Source organism: Chiloscyllium plagiosum, chromosome 14, assembly GCF_004010195.1.
Source record: "Chiloscyllium plagiosum isolate BGI_BamShark_2017 chromosome 14, ASM401019v2, whole genome shotgun sequence".
NCBI classification, from domain to species: Eukaryota; Metazoa; Chordata; class Chondrichthyes; order Orectolobiformes; family Hemiscylliidae; genus Chiloscyllium; species Chiloscyllium plagiosum.
Genome location: NC_057723.1, coordinates 65,024,166 through 65,042,584, shown reverse-complemented (window position 1 = coordinate 65,042,584; position 18,419 = coordinate 65,024,166). Strand labels below are relative to the sequence as shown.

The 18,419-nt window shown below is 42.1% G+C and overlaps 1 protein-coding gene across 3 annotated transcripts in view; it reads right to left on the bottom strand.

The window, feature by feature from the left end:
• The window catches only part of LOC122556776 (ran-binding protein 17-like), a 1,066,498-nt gene that overhangs the window by 897,137 nt on the left and 150,942 nt on the right, over positions 1-18,419 (bottom strand). For all 3 annotated transcript variants that reach the window (XM_043703926.1, XM_043703927.1, XM_043703928.1), the window contains one exon: positions 14,930-15,096. In XM_043703926.1, the coding sequence (XP_043559861.1) occupies positions 14,930-15,096 (167 nt within the window). The remainder of the gene's footprint in view (positions 1-14,929; positions 15,097-18,419) is intronic.

Below are 18,419 nucleotides of genomic sequence, written 5' to 3'. Positions count from 1 at the left end.
AGAGACGCGAGATTGGCGTTTTTGATAAGGGATAACATTATGGCTTTATTTGGGGCAGATATTCCTGGGAATACATCCAGGGAAGTTTTTTTGGGTGAAACTAAGAAAGAGATGATCACCTTATTGCGATAGTACAATAGACCTGAAAAGTCTGGCGCTGGAAAAACACAACAGGTCAGGCAGCATCTGAACAAGAAAGGAGAGTTGACCATACTTTTCAACTTGACTCTCCGGCACCTGCAGCCCTCAGTTTCTCCTTTTGCTATAGACCCCCCAATAGTCAGCAAGATTGAGAAACAAATTTCTAAGGAGATCTCAGTTATCTGTTAGAATAACAGGGTAGGAATGGTTGGGGATTTTACCTTTCCAAACATAGACTGGAACTGCCATAGTGTAAGGGTTTAAATGGAGAAGAATTTGTTAGGTGCATACAAGAAAATTTTCTGATTCAGGATGTGGATGTACCTACGAGAGTCTGTTTCCACACATCTCGATGACTCGAAGCTTCAGGCAGCCCAAAGAGTATCTTTCACCAAACTGCTGGTCCTCCAGGCAGAGAGAATAGCTGGTTGAGCACAGAGTCCTGTGTCACAGAGCTGCTTGTGACAAATCTCCACAAAAACCATTGCGTCTCTCATCAGACCTTCTTTGCAAAGGCACTTTGCAGAAGGAGATATATGACAGTCTCATCAGCATAACTGTTTTGAGAGCAGCGACACACGGACTGGATGCATGAAGGATCTGATGGGGAGTGTCCTTCTCACCACCAGCCAAGCTATGTCTTTGTGCCTATTGGAAAGTTCTAGAGATGAGTCATTTTGCCAAAGGACTTGACAGTCTGCTCAGGGAACTTCCTGACAGGATCCACCCTCTCCATTTCCTATGGGGTCGAGGACTTAGCATGCTGACCACTTTCTGTTGGACTCGTGGTCAAAGACGCTTTGCTTGCAAATTTTTCCATGAGGGACAGGTGATATGGCTTGGAGCATTCCGCAGCAACTAGGCCAGATCCATCTTTTGCAACACCAGGTACAGGTAGAATCTCACTACATAGTGAAACTTGGTGTTTGCATACTGAGGGTGTACACACAGCTTGATGAAGCTACAGACAAAGGTGGCCGTCAGTATGATGGTGGCATTACATACATTCTTCTCCCACCTTATCTGGAGATTTGTACATGTTATCTTTTGCAGACATGATCCACCTTTGACCTCCAGATGAAATGAAAAAATGGCTCAGGTGACTGCAGTGGCACAGAATTAGGTATGGAACTTTACCTTCACCACATGTAGCAACATCGATAGTCCCTCACACCTGAATACCAGGCTTTTACCCATAACAGAGGTGCAGTGGTGCTCCCATAATTCCAGTTCCTCTGTCGCCTTGGCAATATGATACTCCCAGGTTTTTGTGTATGTGAGGAGAAGGAGGGGAGAGTGTGTGGGGGAGGTAAGGAGGGGAGAGGGGGAGAGTGTGTGGGAAGGGAAGGAGGGGAGAGTGTGTGGGAAGGGAAGGAGGGGAGAGTGTGTGGGAAGGGAAGGAGGGGAGAGTGTGTGGGAAGGGAAGGAGGGGAGAGTGTGTGGGAAGGGAAGGAGGGGAGAGTGTGTGGGAAGGGAAGGAGGGGAGAGTGTGTGGGAAGGGAAGGAGGGGAGAGTGTGTGGGAAGGGAAGGAGGGGAGAGTGTGTGGGAAGGGAAGGAGGGGAGAGTGTGTGGGAAGGGAAGGAGGGGAGAGTGTGTGGGAAGGGAAGGAGGGGAGAGTGTGTGGGAAGGGAAGGAGGGGAGAGTGTGTGGGAAGGGAAGGAGGGGAGAGTGTGTGGGAAGGGAAGGAGGGGAGAGTGTGTGGGAAGGGAAGGAGGGGAGAGTGTGTGGGAAGGGAAGGAGGGGAGAGTGTGTGGGAAGGGAAGGAGGGGAGAGTGTGTGGGAAGGGGAGATGGGGAGAGTGTGTGGGAAGGGAAGCCCCTCCTGACAAAATTCCCAGCACCTTCAGCTAATTTGGGCAGGTGGTGAAGGGGTGGTGAAGGGGATAAAGGAACTAGGTTGTCTCGTTTCTCTTAACTTCCAAGGCCAGTTAAACAGGTTGCAGATGATCATGAGTCTTCGCACTGTCAGCAGGTTAAGGCAGAAAATAGGGATGTTTTAACTTTCAGATCTCTGCTGCCTGTGATAATCACCCCTCTAAGGCTCACATACTTACTCAGCACAGAGATAAAAACTGGCCCAAACTCTCATGTACTGTTCTAATAACTCTGTGATTGCTGTTGAAATCTCTGGTTTGTTGCCTCTGCCACATTCGAGTGAAGCGAGGAACCGGGAGACAGTAGAGCTGAACACGTGGCTGCAGGGATAGTGCAGGAGGGAGGGTTTTGGATTCTTGGATAATTGGAGCTCTTTATGGAAAGGTGGGCGCGCGGTGGTGTTACAACTAATGTAGCGGTGGATGAGAACCTGAATTGTAGTTCCATTGTAAAGAAGGTTGAGGGTAGTGAGGTCAGGAGTATGTTTACAAGGTGATGAGAGGGCACTGGCAATCAGGATGTTGGTTTGAAATGTGTGAAATTCAATGCCAGGAGTTCCGAAATAAGGTGGGTGAACTTGCAGCATGGGTTGATACCCGGAATTTCGATGTTGTTCATTTCAGAGACATGGCTAGAGGACAGATAGGAATGGTTGTTGTTAGATTCAGGAATTTAGATGTTCTAGTAAGAACAGAGAAGATGGTAAAGGTCAGGGGCGGTGGGGGGAGGTGGCACTATTAATCAAGGATAGTATTACAGCAGCTGAGGTAACATTTCAGGACTCATCCACTGAGGTAGTTTGGGCTGAGGTTAGAAACAGGAAAGGAGAGGTCACCCTGTTGGGGCTTTTCTATAGGCTTCCGAATTGTTCCAGGGATGTAGAGGAAAGGATTGCAAAGATGATTCTTGAAAGGAGCGAGAGCAACAGGGTAGTTGTTGTGGAGAACTTTAACTTCCCCAATATTGACTGGGAATACAACAGCTCAAGTAGTTTGAATGGATCGTTTTTTGTTCAATGTGTGCAGGAGGTTTTCTGACACAGTATATAGACAGGTCAACAAGAGGCGATGTCATATTGGGTTTGGTACTGGGGAATGAACCTGGCCAGGTAAGAGATTTGGAGGTAGGTGAGCACTTTGGCAATAGTGACCACAATTCAGTTATGTTTACAATAGTAATGAGAAAGGATAGGTATATACTGCAGGGAAAGAGATATAACAGGGGGAAAGGCAACAATGATGTGATTAGGCAAGATTTAGGATGGGGAAGGAAACTGCAGGGGATGGACACACTTGAAATGTGGAGCTTATTCAAGGAACAGCTACTGCAGGACCTTGATAAGTATATACCAATCAAACAGGGGAGGTTGTTGTTCAGAGAGGTAGCCATAGTTTATGAAAGAACTTGAAGCTCTTGTGAAGAGGAAGAAGGCGGCTAATGTGAGGAGGAGGCATGAAGGCTCAGATAGGGGGCTTGAGAGTTATAAGTTCGCCAGAAAAGATCTAAAGAGAGGGCTAAGAACAGCCAGGAAGGCACATGAGAAGATTTTGGCGGACAGGATCAGGGAAAATCCTAAGGCCTTCTATTGGTATATCAGGAATAAAAGAATGACGAGAGTAAGATTAGGGCCAATCAAAAACAGTAGTGGAAAGTTGTGTGTGGAATCTGAGGACCTAGGGGATGCACTTAATGAATACTTTTCATCAGTATTCATATTGGAAAAGGACAATGTTAGTGAGAATATTCAAATGCACGCTACTAGATTAGATGGGATTGCAGTTGACAAAGAGGAGGCTTTAGCAATTTTGGAAGATCTGAAAATAGTTAAGACCCTTGGGCCGGATGAGACTTATCTTCTGATTCTCTAGGAAGCCAGGGAGGAGATTGCAGAGCCTTTCGCTTTGATCTTTATGTCATCATTGTCGGCAGGAGTAGGGCCAGAAGACTGGAGGATAGCAATTGTTGTTCCCTTGTTTAACAAGGAACATTTGGACAACTCTGGTAATCATAGGCCACGGAGTCTAACTTCAGTTGTGGGTAAGGTGTTGGAAACGGTTATAAGAGATAGCATTTATAATTATCTGGAAAGGAATAGTTTGATTAGGGATAGTCAACACGATTTTGTGAAGGGTAGATCCTGGCTCACGAACCTTATTGAGTTCTTCGAGAAAATGACAAAACAGGTGATGTGGTGTATATGGACTTCAGTAAGGCGGCTGATAAAGTTCTACGCTGTAGGCTATTGCACAAAATACAGAGTTTCAGGATTGAATGGCTTGGATCATAAATTAGCTAGTGAAAGAAGACAGAGTGGTGGTTGATGGAAAATGTACACCATGGAGCTCAGTTGCCAGTGGTGCACCACAAGGATGTGTTAGGGCCACTGCTGTTTGTCATTTTTATAAATGGTCTGAATGTGGGCGTAGAAGGATGAGTTAATAGATTTGTAGGCTAAGGTAGGCAGAATTGTGGATAGTGCTGAAGGATGCTGTGGGTTACAGAGGGAACATAAGATGCAGAGCTGGGCTGAAAAGTAGCAAATGAAGTTTAATGCAGAAAAGCGTGAGATAGTTCGCTTCAGAAGAAGGAGGAATGCAGAGTACTGGGCTAATGGTAAAATTCTTGGCAGTGTAGATGAACACAGAGATGTCTGTGTCTAGGTGCATAAATCCCTGAAAGTTGCCATGCAGATTTAAAGGGTTGTTAAGAAGGCATGTGGTGTGTTGCCATTTATTGGTAGGGGGATTGAGTTTCGGAGCCACGAGATCATGCTTCAGCTGTATAAGATGCTGGTAAGGCCACACCTGGAGTATTGTGTGCAGTTCTGGGGACCGCATTACAGGAAGGATGTGGAAGCTTTGGAAGGTATTCAGAGGAGATTCACTAGGATGTTGCCTGGTATGCAAGGAAGGTCTTATGAGGAAAGGCTGAGGGAACTGAGGCTGTTTTCGTTGAAGAGAAGTTGATTGAGAGGTGACTTAATTGAGATGTTTAAGATAATCAGAGGATTAGGTAGGGTGGACAGTGAGAGCGTTTTTCCTCGGATGGTGAAGGCTAACACGAGGGGACATGGATTTAAATTGAGGGGTGATAGATTTAGGACAGATATCAGGGTAATTTCTTTACTTACAGAGTAGTAGGGGCGTGGAACACACTGCCTGCAACAGTAGTAGACTCGCTGACATTAAGGGCATTTAAATGGGCATTGGACATACATATGGATAATAATGGAACGGCATCAGATTAATTTCACAGATTGGCACAACATCAAAGGCCAAAGAGCCTGTACTGCGCTGTAACATTCTACGTACTCCTAGTACCATTAGTTCTGATGAAGGGTGACTGAACCAGAAACATTAACTCTGAATTTCTCTCCACAGATGCTGACAAACCTGAGATTTTTCAGCAATTTCTGTTTTTGTTTCAGGTTTCCAGCATCCACAGTTCTATTGGTTTTTGATAATCCTCAAATGTCCAATTAAGACGCAACATAATCTTATAATCCTCTGATATTTACACCTCAGAGTTTACACTTGATCTAAGTTAAAAGGTTAAGAAGAAGCTTCCACTCTCAGATGAATAGGCTTTTTTTCTCCAAGGACTCTGCGATATTGGAGCTCTAGTTCAGAAGGTAGTGAAGATTGGGTCATTTTTTAGTCAGAGGTTGATATGATTCTTATTAGGGAAAGGAATCAAGGGTTATCGTGGTTAGATGGGAATGCAGAATTTGAAATAAAAACAGATCAGCCACGATCTTACAGAATATTGCAGCAGGCTCAAAAGAGTGTTGGAGATAGTATATTATCATGGATAGTTGATTGGCTAACTAATAGCAGACAGATTTGGATGGGAGTCATTTTTAATGACAAGATTAGATTACTTACAGTGTGGAAACAGGCCCTTCGACCTAACAAGTCCACATCAACCCTCTGAAGAGCAACCCACCCAGACCCATTCGTCTACATCTCCTTCAACTAACACTATGGGCAATTTAGCAAGGCCAATTCACCTAACCTGCACAATTTTGGACTGTGGGAGGAAACCCACGCAGACACGGGGAGAATGTGCAAACTCCACACAGACAATTGCCTGAGGCGGGAATTGAACCCAGATCTCTGGCGCTGAGAGGCAACAGTGCTAACCACTGTGCCACCATGCCGCCAACGGTGGAAGCTTCATGAGAAATCTGCCACAATGTCTGGATTCATACATTCATACAGTGCATTAAATCCTTTGGTCCATCAATTCTGTATTGACATAACTACTGCTAAAAGTTTGCTAATCCCAATTTGTCCCACATTCTTGAATGTTATGAAATTTCAAGTGGTCATCCAAATATCTAAGGGTTTTAAGATTTCTGCTCCCTATTACCTTCCCAGGCAATGCATTTCAGATTCCCGCCACCTGCTGAGTGAAAAAGTTTTTCCCAAATCCCCTCTGAAATCTTCTGTCCCTTACCCTAAAACTATGCTATCTCGTGACTTGACTCCTCAATAAAGGGGAGCAGATTCTCTATTTACCCTGTCCTTACCTCTTATAATCTTATATACCTCAATCATCTCCGTCCTCTGTCTTCTCTGCTCTAAAGAGAGCAATTCAAGCTTATGTAGTATCTCAGTGTACTTCAATTTCTCTATCCCAGGCAATATCCGAGTGAACCTCCTCCATGTCCCCTCGAGTGCTGTCACAGTGGAGCACTCCAGGAAATGTGTTCTGGAATTATGGGCACAGTGGTTAGCACTGCTGTCTCACAGCACCAGAGACCCGGGTTCAATTCCCGACTCAGGCGACTGACTGTGTGGAGTTTGCACATTCTTCCCGTGCCTGCGTGGGTTTCCTCCGGGTGCTCCGGTTTCCTCCCACAGTCCAAAGACCTGCAGGTCAGGTGAATTGGCCATGCTAAATTGCCCGTAGTGTTAGGTAAGGGGTAAATGTCGGGGTATGGGTGGGTTGCGCTTCGGCGGGTCGGTGTGGACTTGTTGGGCCGAAGGGCCTGTTTCCACACTGTAAGTAATCTAATCTAATCTAATCCTTCTTGTAGTGAGGTGACCAGTACTGCACATAGTACTCCAGTTGTGGCCTGACCAATGGAAATGGATTCTCCAACTTCATTTACTGCCCAAAGAGCTTCAGTCAAAAGGTCTGAGTGCTAGAGTGGAAGTTTAGACAGTTGCATCTAGATATCAAAGTTCAAAGATAATTTCAAGATAACACAAACATCCATCAATCTGTTTTCCAACAGTTTTATAGGATGGCTGAGGCACTGTTTCAAGACATTTCAGCCAGCTTCATGGAAGCATGAGCCTGTTATCCTCTCTCAGAATGGCAGTTTTCTTGCTCTCATTTTTCCTACTCCAACTGATTACTTGTCCATCATCCCACAAGCCCATGCTCTACTGTTACAGTCTGACAGCAGCCTCTAGGCCCAGAGCAGTTTGTGGTCATCTGCCATGGCCATCTGTTTTCTGCTTTGAAGATCAACAGCCTTCCATCACCCGTGCTTTGACCATCTCATCAGAATACTAAGATAGGCAAAAATACACAAAGCTTAGCATTAAATGTTCAGGGGATATTGGTTTCATTTTGTATGTGTTATACCACGTCTGAACTAATAAATTTGGATCAGAATATGCATTTTCAGATCCTTTTTAAATTTTTTCCTTTGTCAGGAGAGATAGTGATGACAGAGATGACAGAGAATACTTGAAAAGTATAGGACTGTTGGTGATTGAGGAAACATAGCTGAAATACTTACCACTCAAATTATTTGACAAAAAGAGCAGTATGTCTTGTTGGCAACCTTCTTCTTCCTGCTGCTTGGTTTCCTCCTCCATCTTCTTTTTTACCTCAATTCTTCACTTGTTGGCTGATGGCAAGGGTCGTTCCCTCACATTTTCGAGGGGAAAGTGAGGACTGCAGATGCTGGAGATTAGAGCTGAAAATGTGTTTCTGGAAAAGCGCAGGTCAGGCAGCATCCAAGGCTCTCCTGAAGAAGGGCTCATTCCCGAAACGTCGATTCTCCTACTCCTTGGATGCTGCCTGACCTGCTGCGCTTTTCCAGCAACACATTTTCAACTATTGTTCCCTAATATTGGCAGGTTGTGTGTACCACTACAGATATAGTTACCTGTTCATCTGCAGGACACTTCCAGATCATCCTGGGAGTGGAGAACATACTGATATTGTAATCTATAAACTTTCTTATAACAATGTGGCTCTCACTGCATACCTGCTACACACATACACACACATCACAGATACTGGGCCAAAGTCATGAGTCATATTATATGAGCATTGCTGCCATGTTGCCTGCCTCCGATTTGTTATGGGGAATTAAATACACAGAACACAGAACTGCAACAAAATTTTAAAATCATAAACAGTCAGAATAGTGGGTATGATAATCAACATAAGATGGCTCTGGTTGCAATTGTCTGAGGGAACGGTATCACTTTTGGTTCAGGAAAGGAGGAGAATTCAGTTGAGGCACTTGCAAGGCAACCTATATGAAGTCAAGAACAAGAATTTGTACAGATTGGAATCATTCTTGTGTTCACTAATCCTCATAATCTCTAACAAGAAAGAACGATACAACATTCTCTCTGCATGCATAAAGTATGCAGCCGTGGATTGCAAACTGCAATTTAGAATAGAATCATAGAATACCTGCAGTGCAGATAAATGTCATTCCGCTAATTGAGTTTGCACTGACCCTCTGAAGAGCACCATGTAACCCCACATTTACCACAGTTGGCCCACCTTGCCTGCACACTATGGAGCAATTTAGCATAGCCAAGCTACCTAAGCTGCAACATCTTTGGTCTGTGGGAGGAAATCAGAGCACCAAGAGAAAACCCACACAGACATAGGAAACATGCGCAAAATTGACGCAGTCGCCCAAGACTGGAAGTGAACCACAGTCCCTCGTGCTAAGGCCCTCGTGCCACTACTGAGCCACTGTGTCATCAATTGCTTAAATCTCCAGCAATGCCCTGGGTGAAGTCAAATGCACAAATCAGAGACATGGTTCCCTTGTATGCATAGAATTTCTTTTTAAATCCTGCTTTGAGAGGGCTCTTTTGCTGTTGGTATATCAGTCATGACCACTTTTCTGAAGTAACGTTTTATTCATTGGTCAATGCTGAAGTTAAGGCAAAAGTATTGTTTTCCCAAGGACTCTGGGCAAGCTCTTCTTCTGAAAACCCTTCCCCATCTCTTCCTATTCTAGCAGTTTTCCCTGCTCTGTGTGGCCTATTATCACTCCCTCTGTAATGCTCAATTCCCGGGGGGGGAGGGGGGGCCTACCAGATCACTCATATCTGGAAACAACGCTTTTTAGCAAAACCTTTGGTACCAACAGACGAAAAGCTTCAGAAATTAGTTCACTCCCTGCAAACTATTGAACTTTAGTCGAGTACAGAAATGCTCCAAAAGTGCATACAATTTGCAATACTTGCTAGAAGAAATACCCTGTAAATAGATCATGATCCCTTTAAACCATGCTGCTGGAAGGTACGTCTGCATTATGCAACATCCAAAAGAATTTTACAAGATTAAAACAGGGTGAAATCTGAAATGCAAAATTTAAAATTAATAATGCTGTCAACAAATCAGTGGTATCCACCAACATCATGATGTGCCAGCAGTTGTTAGATGCACAGGTCCCAACAGTGCCACCAGGGTGATATGAAAACACAACTAAAACCCAATTTTACGCACAAACTACATTGTGCCAAAGAACACACAGCACACTTTTTCTTGCACTGAACTCCTCTGAAAAACAAGCTGATAAGCGAGCGAGATGAAAAATCAAGAAACTGTACTGCCATCATTGGCGGAAGGAAGGATGTTATGACAAATTTTGAATGGGAGTCTCTATGATAAAATGACATTATAAAAGATACTTTATACATTGTATAGATTCTTGGTAAAAAGGGAGCTGTTTTTAGAAAGTTATTTGCAACAACTTGTCTTTGATGTATTATTCTACTTACAACAGTTTTATTACTTCTTTTTACCATGGGATAGAAATCTTATGCAGTCTTTTATATATTGACTTTTTTTCAAACTATTCAAACAAAATACAATTGAACTTTTGGCTGTTAAGGGACTATTACAAATTAAGGAATGCTAAAGGGTTCCATATGCTCTATCTCTTGGTTTATGAACCTTGACATTTGAAATCTATGAAAAAACAATTGCCAGATGTTAAAACAGAAGATGGTGAAAGAAAAGTCAAAATTCAGACCAATAATAAACTAATTCCATATGACTTCTGCTTTCCAAATCCGATATATTTAAAAAATAAAGCATGTATTACTTGACAGCACGATTAAAATGTTACTTCATTCAGTACTGCTGTAAAAAAACATTTGTTGAAATTTCATGTCATGAATTCATTAAGATGACCAATTCAAGAGAAAATCCAACAACTTTACTGTGGAAGAGAAGAGTACTGATTAGTTAGCAAACAGACTCTCCCTTTGAGAATGCACCCAAAACTATCAAATGATGGTTATCAACCAGCTTTGTTGACATTTTAAACAGAGCTGGTTAACTTTCAACTGGTAAGCATACGACAGAATAAGTTTCAGCCATTCATTGATGCTCTGATAAATCAGTCAACTTGCTTGGTTTAAAATGTCAATAAAGTCTCGCAATTAACTGTCCTTCAGCAGCACGTGCATGAGAGGCAGTCTGTGATTGGACTAGTGAGGCAAGTGTCAATAGTTCACGAGTAGGGGCAGAATCCAAGTCTACCAGGCCAAGGAGTGAGGTTGTGGAGGGCAGGGGCATAGGGAGCAAGGCCGGGGCCAGAAGGGGAGGGATAGAATGCGTGGGGCCCAGGCAGCAACAATGGGGCCAGGGTTCAATGATGGTGCTGACAAGTCCAGGATCTGGGGAACACGGCTAAGGGCGCTGAACAAAACATGAGACTACAAAATGAAGAAAGGGAACTGCAAACTGAGAGAAGGAACTGCAACAGGACATGGAAGGAGGTGGTGAAACAGTGGAATGGAGCTGCAAGGGGAAAGAACAGCTGTAAAGAGATGAAAAGGAGAGGGAGGAACTGCATGGTTGAATTGGTGGCAGTGCAGGAAGAGAGAGTCTGAAAAGTACAGCACGAAGGAAAGAAAATAGCTTTAAACGTTTCAACAAAGAAATACTCAGTTAACTGGAAACCAGGAATCAGATTAATGCAGAAGTTAATGCAGAATCTCTAGATTAAAGCTGGAGTTCAGTAGCTACTATAATGGGGAAAATACATGGATGTGATTGCAACCAGCAGTGTCAATTGTATTACTTAATTTCAAACAGCTACAACAATTGGGAATATTAATGAATTCTTCCATTCTACTTCTGTTGAACTTAAAAACCCCGTATATCAACGCAAATAGAGAATACAGGAGGTATTGTTACCAAGTGACTGTATCAAGCAATGCAGGAGTTGATTAGACTGAAAAAGAAGACCCTGAAAGCCAAAATGCAGCTTTCAAGAAATTCCAAGAGGAACCCTCAAAAGTAAAAGTTCTTTAGGAATGAATATACAGTAATTAAGGCAAGGAGCAGGGTACACTTTAATAGATGTTTTTGTTGACAATGGGTAGGTATTGGAGGGTTAAACGTTTTGAAGATGAGATCTGGCTATAGTAAATACAGCAGGAAGGAGAAAAGCCGAGGTGCGCTGATGCTTAGGTGGAGCTGGGACAATATGATATCAGCAAGCAGAGAGAAAGAGAGGGAGAGAAACAGATGAATGCTTCAGACTATGACTGGCTTCACAACAGAACAATGTAGCTACCTAATGAAAGTGCAGCATTCTCAAAGCTTGTACTTCCAAATAAACCTGTTAGACTATAACCTGGTGATGTGTGATTTTTAACTTTGTTCACAAAAGAGAGAGAGAAGGGTTACTCACGAAAGCACTGATGCCAGGGCACAGTACAGGAACAGGTGAATGAAGAGGAGTAGGACAGGGAATTCTCAATTTAAGCAGAGACAAGAGGCAATAGAAGACAGGCTGGAGGGTGAAAAAAACCTCGAATGTAAAGTCATAATTGAGTGGCAAAGGTCAGTAAAAGAAAAAGGCATGGGTTGATCAACTAAGGTGAAACTTTTTATCCAAAGAAAAGTCCAATTTGAACATTGCAGCTTTTGACATATTAAAATGTAACTGCCCAAGGTGAACAGAACAGTTTTAAGTTAAGCAATTTTGTTGCTTTAAAGTCTAAATGCTTAAGAAACTGAAATCTGCTTACTACACCAGGAAGTCTGGTCTAGTCTGGTAAGGACAAGGGGCCCAAGCAGAGGAAATGAGGCTTCCCATCATAGTCACAAAGCACAATAGAAAATGAACACCTTTTCATTTATTCTTTTGTGATCCAGCCACAACAGACAGTTGGCAAAAAAAATTGCCAACTTCCTGAATGCTCACATTTACCAGCCAGCGGCTGAGACTTGATCTCCACCTCCTTGTTCCCAAAACCACTTAGATTTCAACTGTATTCCAGAATCTGAACTCTTAGAAACTGGAAACTTTTGAGAAAAAAAGTCAAGGAACAAGATCATATTTTCCAGATTTGGAAGCATGGAAAACAAAGCAACAATTAGCTTAATTTTCAATCTGTTATACCCATTTGTCTTACCCCTTTTTCATTTGCTTTCCTGAACAGTAAACGGTATCTTGCCTTTCCTAGTTTAAGAATATTTTCTTCTAGTTTGAATTAGTTCATCAGTCAATTGAACATTTTGGAAAAATCGACAAATTACAAATCATCTATCTTGGGTCACAGGTAAAGTTTTTAAAAACTTTAAAATATGTTCCTTCCAATGGTTCAATAAGTGAGCAACTGAGCCAAGCAGAGCTCAGGTCTAACTTTTATTTAAAGAAAAATAATATTCTTATTTTCATTCATGACCTGTTGAATGTTATTATGCAAAAAATATGCTAAGTATTGAAGGTCCTATACCACAGACAGCTTTACCTCCCCAATAAAATAAAATGGCAAGTGTTGTATTTCAGGGGATAATAAAACAACAACACAATGCCTTATTATCAGAATTGAAGAAACCACATCAACACTGAGAAAGTTTGACAAACTACATTATTCAGCCACATCTATTATGTAAGGGTTGCAGGCTGCTCATGTTCAATTTGACCATAAGATAAAGGAGCAGAGTTAGGCCACTCAATCTATCAACTCTGCTCCACCATTCAATCAGGGCTGATAGGTTTCTCAACCCCATTTCTCGCCTTCTCCACATAACCTTTGAACCCCCTTAATCAAGAGTCTTTATGATTAGATGAGATTAGATTCCCTAAAGTGTGGAAACTGGCCCTTCGGCCCAACAAGTCCACACTGACCCTTCGAAGAGAAACCCACCCAGACCCATTCCCCTACATTTACCACTGACTAATGCACCTAACACTACGGGCAATTTAGCATGGCCAATTCATCTAACCTGCACATCTTTGGACAGTGGGAGGAAACCGGAGCACCCAGAGGAAACCCACGCAGACACGGGAAGAACGTGCAAACTCCACACAGACAGTCACCCAAGGCTGGAATCGAACCTGGGTCCCTGGTGCTGTGAGGCAGCAGTGCTAACCACTGCACCACCGTGCCACCCTGACCTATATTGCTGTTTTTAAATATACTCAATAACTTGACATGCTTTGCCTTCTCGAATGAGCACCACAGATTCACCAACCTCTGGCTGAAGAAATTCCTTATCTCAATTCTTCGCTCAGAATGTGCCCTCCGGTTTTAGTCTCTCCTACAAGTGGAAACATCTTCTCCATGTCTGCTCTGCCTGGCCGTCTCAATATTCTGTAAATGTCAATGAGGTTCCCCTTCATCCTTCTAAATTCCACTGAGTACAATCTCAGAGTCCTCAAATGCTCCTCATATCCTGGGATCATTCTTCTGAACTCCTCTGGATCCCCACAACAGCAGCATAGAAGACAAATTTGTTTGTTTTGCTAATTACATTTAATATATATGGAAGCAATCAAACAATAAATTACACTGGAAAAGCTGATAAAGACAGAGTCCTGAAGAAAGCTTTATCCTATTTGTCATCATAGCAGTTCGGTGTTTTCCAAAGCAATAATTACAAAATATTCACAGCAGAGCTACAGGCCATTCAGCCTTTTAGGTTCCAGCAAGGCATCCTTTCATCCCTCTTAATCTAGCCCTATCAGCATATCAACACATCCCTTTTTTCCTTCATGTGCTTACCTATGTAATGTGCTTTAATGACTTGCTGGGATAGCCGATCCCAAGAAGCATTTCAATCATATTTAGAGGACATCAATAAAAAACTTATTCTTGTTTTGCACAATTTCTCACTTCAGACTAATATTCTTTCCCATTCTGCCAACTTTCTGCCACCATTCTTGAAGGGCTTTTTCCTGTAACGTCGATTTTCCTGCTCCTCGGATGCTGCCTGACCTGCTGTGCTTTTCCAGCGCCACACTCTTAACTCTAAACTTCAGCATCTGCAGTATTTACTTTCGCCCAACTTTCTTCTCTCCCTCCCCTCCAAATAGTATTGACTCTTTTGCTGGCATTCGGTTCCAAGCTGTCCTCCCATCATCTTTCTGTTGTGTATGGATTGGTTTCTCACTGCATAAGTCTCTATAGAGCCTATGCATCTCATTTTAAATTCATCACCTCAAACTTTCTGATTACCGTCAGCAACAGCAAGTCTTTAACTATTGGTGGTGTACTACTCAATTTCCCCCCAGTATAAATGAATAGCTTAAAGAAATGATATACTAGAAAACAAAATGTACTGAAATCATAGCGATAATATTGCTGCATGTAATTATATATAAAGTATGTACAATATTTTTCAGGACATTAAGTAACTTTGTTCAATATGGCAAAATATTAGTGCACCTTCTTACCTGTAAAAATTTGGTGACATCAGCAATCACCTCCCTGAAGGCAAGTTTATCTTTCCGGACCTCAAACCATCCCATTTTCGTAATTTTGGCTATAAGATGCACCAAGGCTTGGATCACAAAGGGTTCTAGCTTTGGACATGACGCCAAATAGTTCAAGATGTAGTTCCCTGTAAGAACAATTTGAACTGTTTTTTTAAAAAAAAAGCAAAATTTAAACTATAGGAACATGAAGAGAGGGCCTCCTGTTTCAAGTCATTGGTTGTCAAGTCAACTTGATCCTCCAAAAAAATGCAACTGTAGTGAGAATCAGATCACAAACTCTACATTATGTATATTTAAAAGTCATCATGATTCAGCAAAAGAAGTGTAGAATGGTGTTGGGAGAGCTTCCATTTTCTGGTGGAAGATGTAAATGAAAACAGTGGAAAAATAGTCACTCTAAGTAGCTAATGTGATTGGGGTTGGGGTTGTGGGAATAAGAAAAAGGATTGACACAAGATAGGAGTATGAGGAATATTTGGCAGGATAGGACATGTACAATAGCACAAGTGAAAAAAAACTGCCGCCAGAAGTGCCAAGAGGGATCCAACCTGATACTGTCAGATATGCAACAGCCAAAATAACAAATGGAATCTTTGTTACAGTTGGCATTTATTGTAAACTTGAAATTAAACAGAAGTTACTATGACAGCAGCAGAATCTCCCTGACCATCAACATTAAATCAGGAGCAGCCCAAATACATGTTATGAGCAGAGGGAACTAGGAAAGGATTCAGTAGTTCTTATTCACAAGATCTTCCAAGATGGTTCTTGTGTTAATCAGAACACTCTCAGTTTTCCTTCTCCTGATACTATCACTGGCTTGCAGGAGGCACAGGATGGGTGGTTCACACACATAAAAGGTCTGTGATTTATTATTATTACAACAACTGCTGAAGGAATAATAAACTTCACTTAAAATGGGTTTTATTGCACATGAGTTGGTGAAGATTGGATCACTTCTCCCAGTGTCGTTCATAGCTGCAAACCGTTCAGTTATCCGAAAACCAATCACACAGTTGTTCGCAGTCACAGGGCCCTAGTCATTAAACCTGGATCTCTATTTGTATTCACACTTTGGCTCCATCTCATCTGCAAACAATGGGAGTCCACGATTTATGAACATGTGCGCTTTCAAATGTGATCCCATACATATTTGTAATTTAAACACCCAACATACGAAGTCTTCATCTACTTGTGCACAGCTGCTTTTCATTGTCCTACATGGAGCTCTAACTTGTGTACAAATCCACCTCCTAACGAACTGCAGAACGAAACCCGATCACAATCTGGAGACTGCCTGTAAACTTTAACAAGCAGCTGTGTTATCAGTAGTTATAATGTCTTTCAGGTTCTTTGCTTTCAAAACGTGCAATAATCCTTCAGCAATTTAAATTTTTGCAAGAATCATTTCAGAATCAAAATACAAAAAAAAAGAGACACTGTCTTTAAACCTGAATGAGAGAAATAAAGAGATTAAGACATCGAAGTAGTTGATGGTCATAGAACATAGAAAAATACAGCACAGTACAGGCCCTTTGGCCCTCAATGTTGCGCCGATCCAAGCCCACCTAACCCACACTAACCCATTATCCTCCATATGCCTATCCAATGCCAGTTTAAATGCCCATTAAGAGGGAGATGCAGATTTCTTTATTTAAATCAACCTGTTCAGATATGTTACGACATCTCCAGACAGGTGGGTCTGGCTCAGAAATTAGGGACATTATTACTAAGCCAGCAGGCCCTTCCAAGTTCAAACTTTCCAAAAGATAAACCAATTATACTTACTTCTCATTCAGTGAACAGGAAATGTGTGCCTTAACAAATCATATACTTTTACGGCACAGTGGTTAGCACTGCTGCCTCACAGCGCCAGAGACCCGGGTTTAATTCCTTCCTCAGGCAACTGTCTGTGTGGAGTTTGCACATTTCTCCCTGTGTCTTTGTGGGTTTACTCCGGCTGCTCAGATTACCTCCCACAGTCCAAAAACGTGCAGGTCAGGTGCATTGGCCATACCAAACTGCCCATAGTGTTAGGTGAAGGGGTAAACGTAGGGGAATGGGGTCTGGGTGGGTTGCTTTTCGGAGGGTCGGTGTGGACTTGTTGGGCCAAAGGGCCTGTTTCCACACTGTAAGTAATCTAATCTAATTTAGTCTATAGGAAAGTATGGTAATGAACAGTAATCATGGTTGTAAAAAAAAAATTCTACAAATGATAGTCAATAAAATTTCAATATGGTGGAATGAATTTCTGAAAGAACTTTGTGGTTTGCTCAGGGCAACAGTTGTGTCCATGTACCTTTTCCAACAAGCCTACTATAAAATAATGAAATTAAGAAAACAAAGCTTTTGTGACATCCGGTCCACTCCTTTATCAGTCAATCCTTTTCTATCTGCACCTTCCCATCCAAGAGTCGGAAGCATTATACCTGTCCTTTTACCTACTCCTACCTCACTGTCCAAGAACCCAAATTTCTTTCAATATTGTAAACTATCTTCATTATTTCCAATTTCTTTCAATATTGTAAACTATCTTCATTGCTCATGAAGTGATATTCGTTTGGGTGCTTGTTTTGTAGAGCACCTCCCTTCAGCTTGTCGGCATGATCCCTAGCTTCCAGTTGCTTGTCTTTTTTTTTATTCTGTACTAGCTCAAAGAATAAAATAAGATAGGACAACAATACTCACAATGGACTTTTAAATGTTCTCAGGTAGCTGAAGACATACAACCAAGAATCAGACTAAATATAGAAGGGAAGTACAAAAGCAAAAAAGAGAATAAGAGGAGATTTCACCTAACATTAAAAGGAATCCCAAAGTTTCCAATGGTTTATCAATCATAAAAAGGTGAGAGACCAATTAGGTATGAAAAAGACAATTTGCGCATTGCAAAACATAAGAACATATAAGAACATAAAAACTAGGAGCAGGAGTAGGACATCTGGCCCTTCCAGCCTGCTCCACCATTCAATGAGATCATGGCTGATCTCTCAATGGCTTCAGCCTCACTTACCTGCCCTCTCGCCACCACCCTTAATTCCTTTACTGTTCAAGAGATTATCTATCTTAGATTTAAAAACATTTACTGAGGAAGCCCCAACCACACCTCTGGGCAGGGAATTCCACAGATTCACAATCCTCTGGGTGAAGAAGTTCCTTCTCAATACAGTCCTAAATCTGCACCCCCTAATTTTGAGGTGCTTCCCTCTCATCCTAATTTCACCCGCCAATAGAAACATTCTCTCTACTTTTATCTCATCTCTTCCCTTCATAATTTTATATGCTTCTGTAAGATACTCCCATTCTTCTACATTACAATGAATATAATCCCAGTCTACTCGGTCACTTCCTCATAAGCCAACCCCCTCTAGTCCGGAATTAACCAAGTGAACCTCCTCTGCACCCCTGCTAGTGCCAGTACACCTTTGCTCCAGTAAGGAGACCAAAT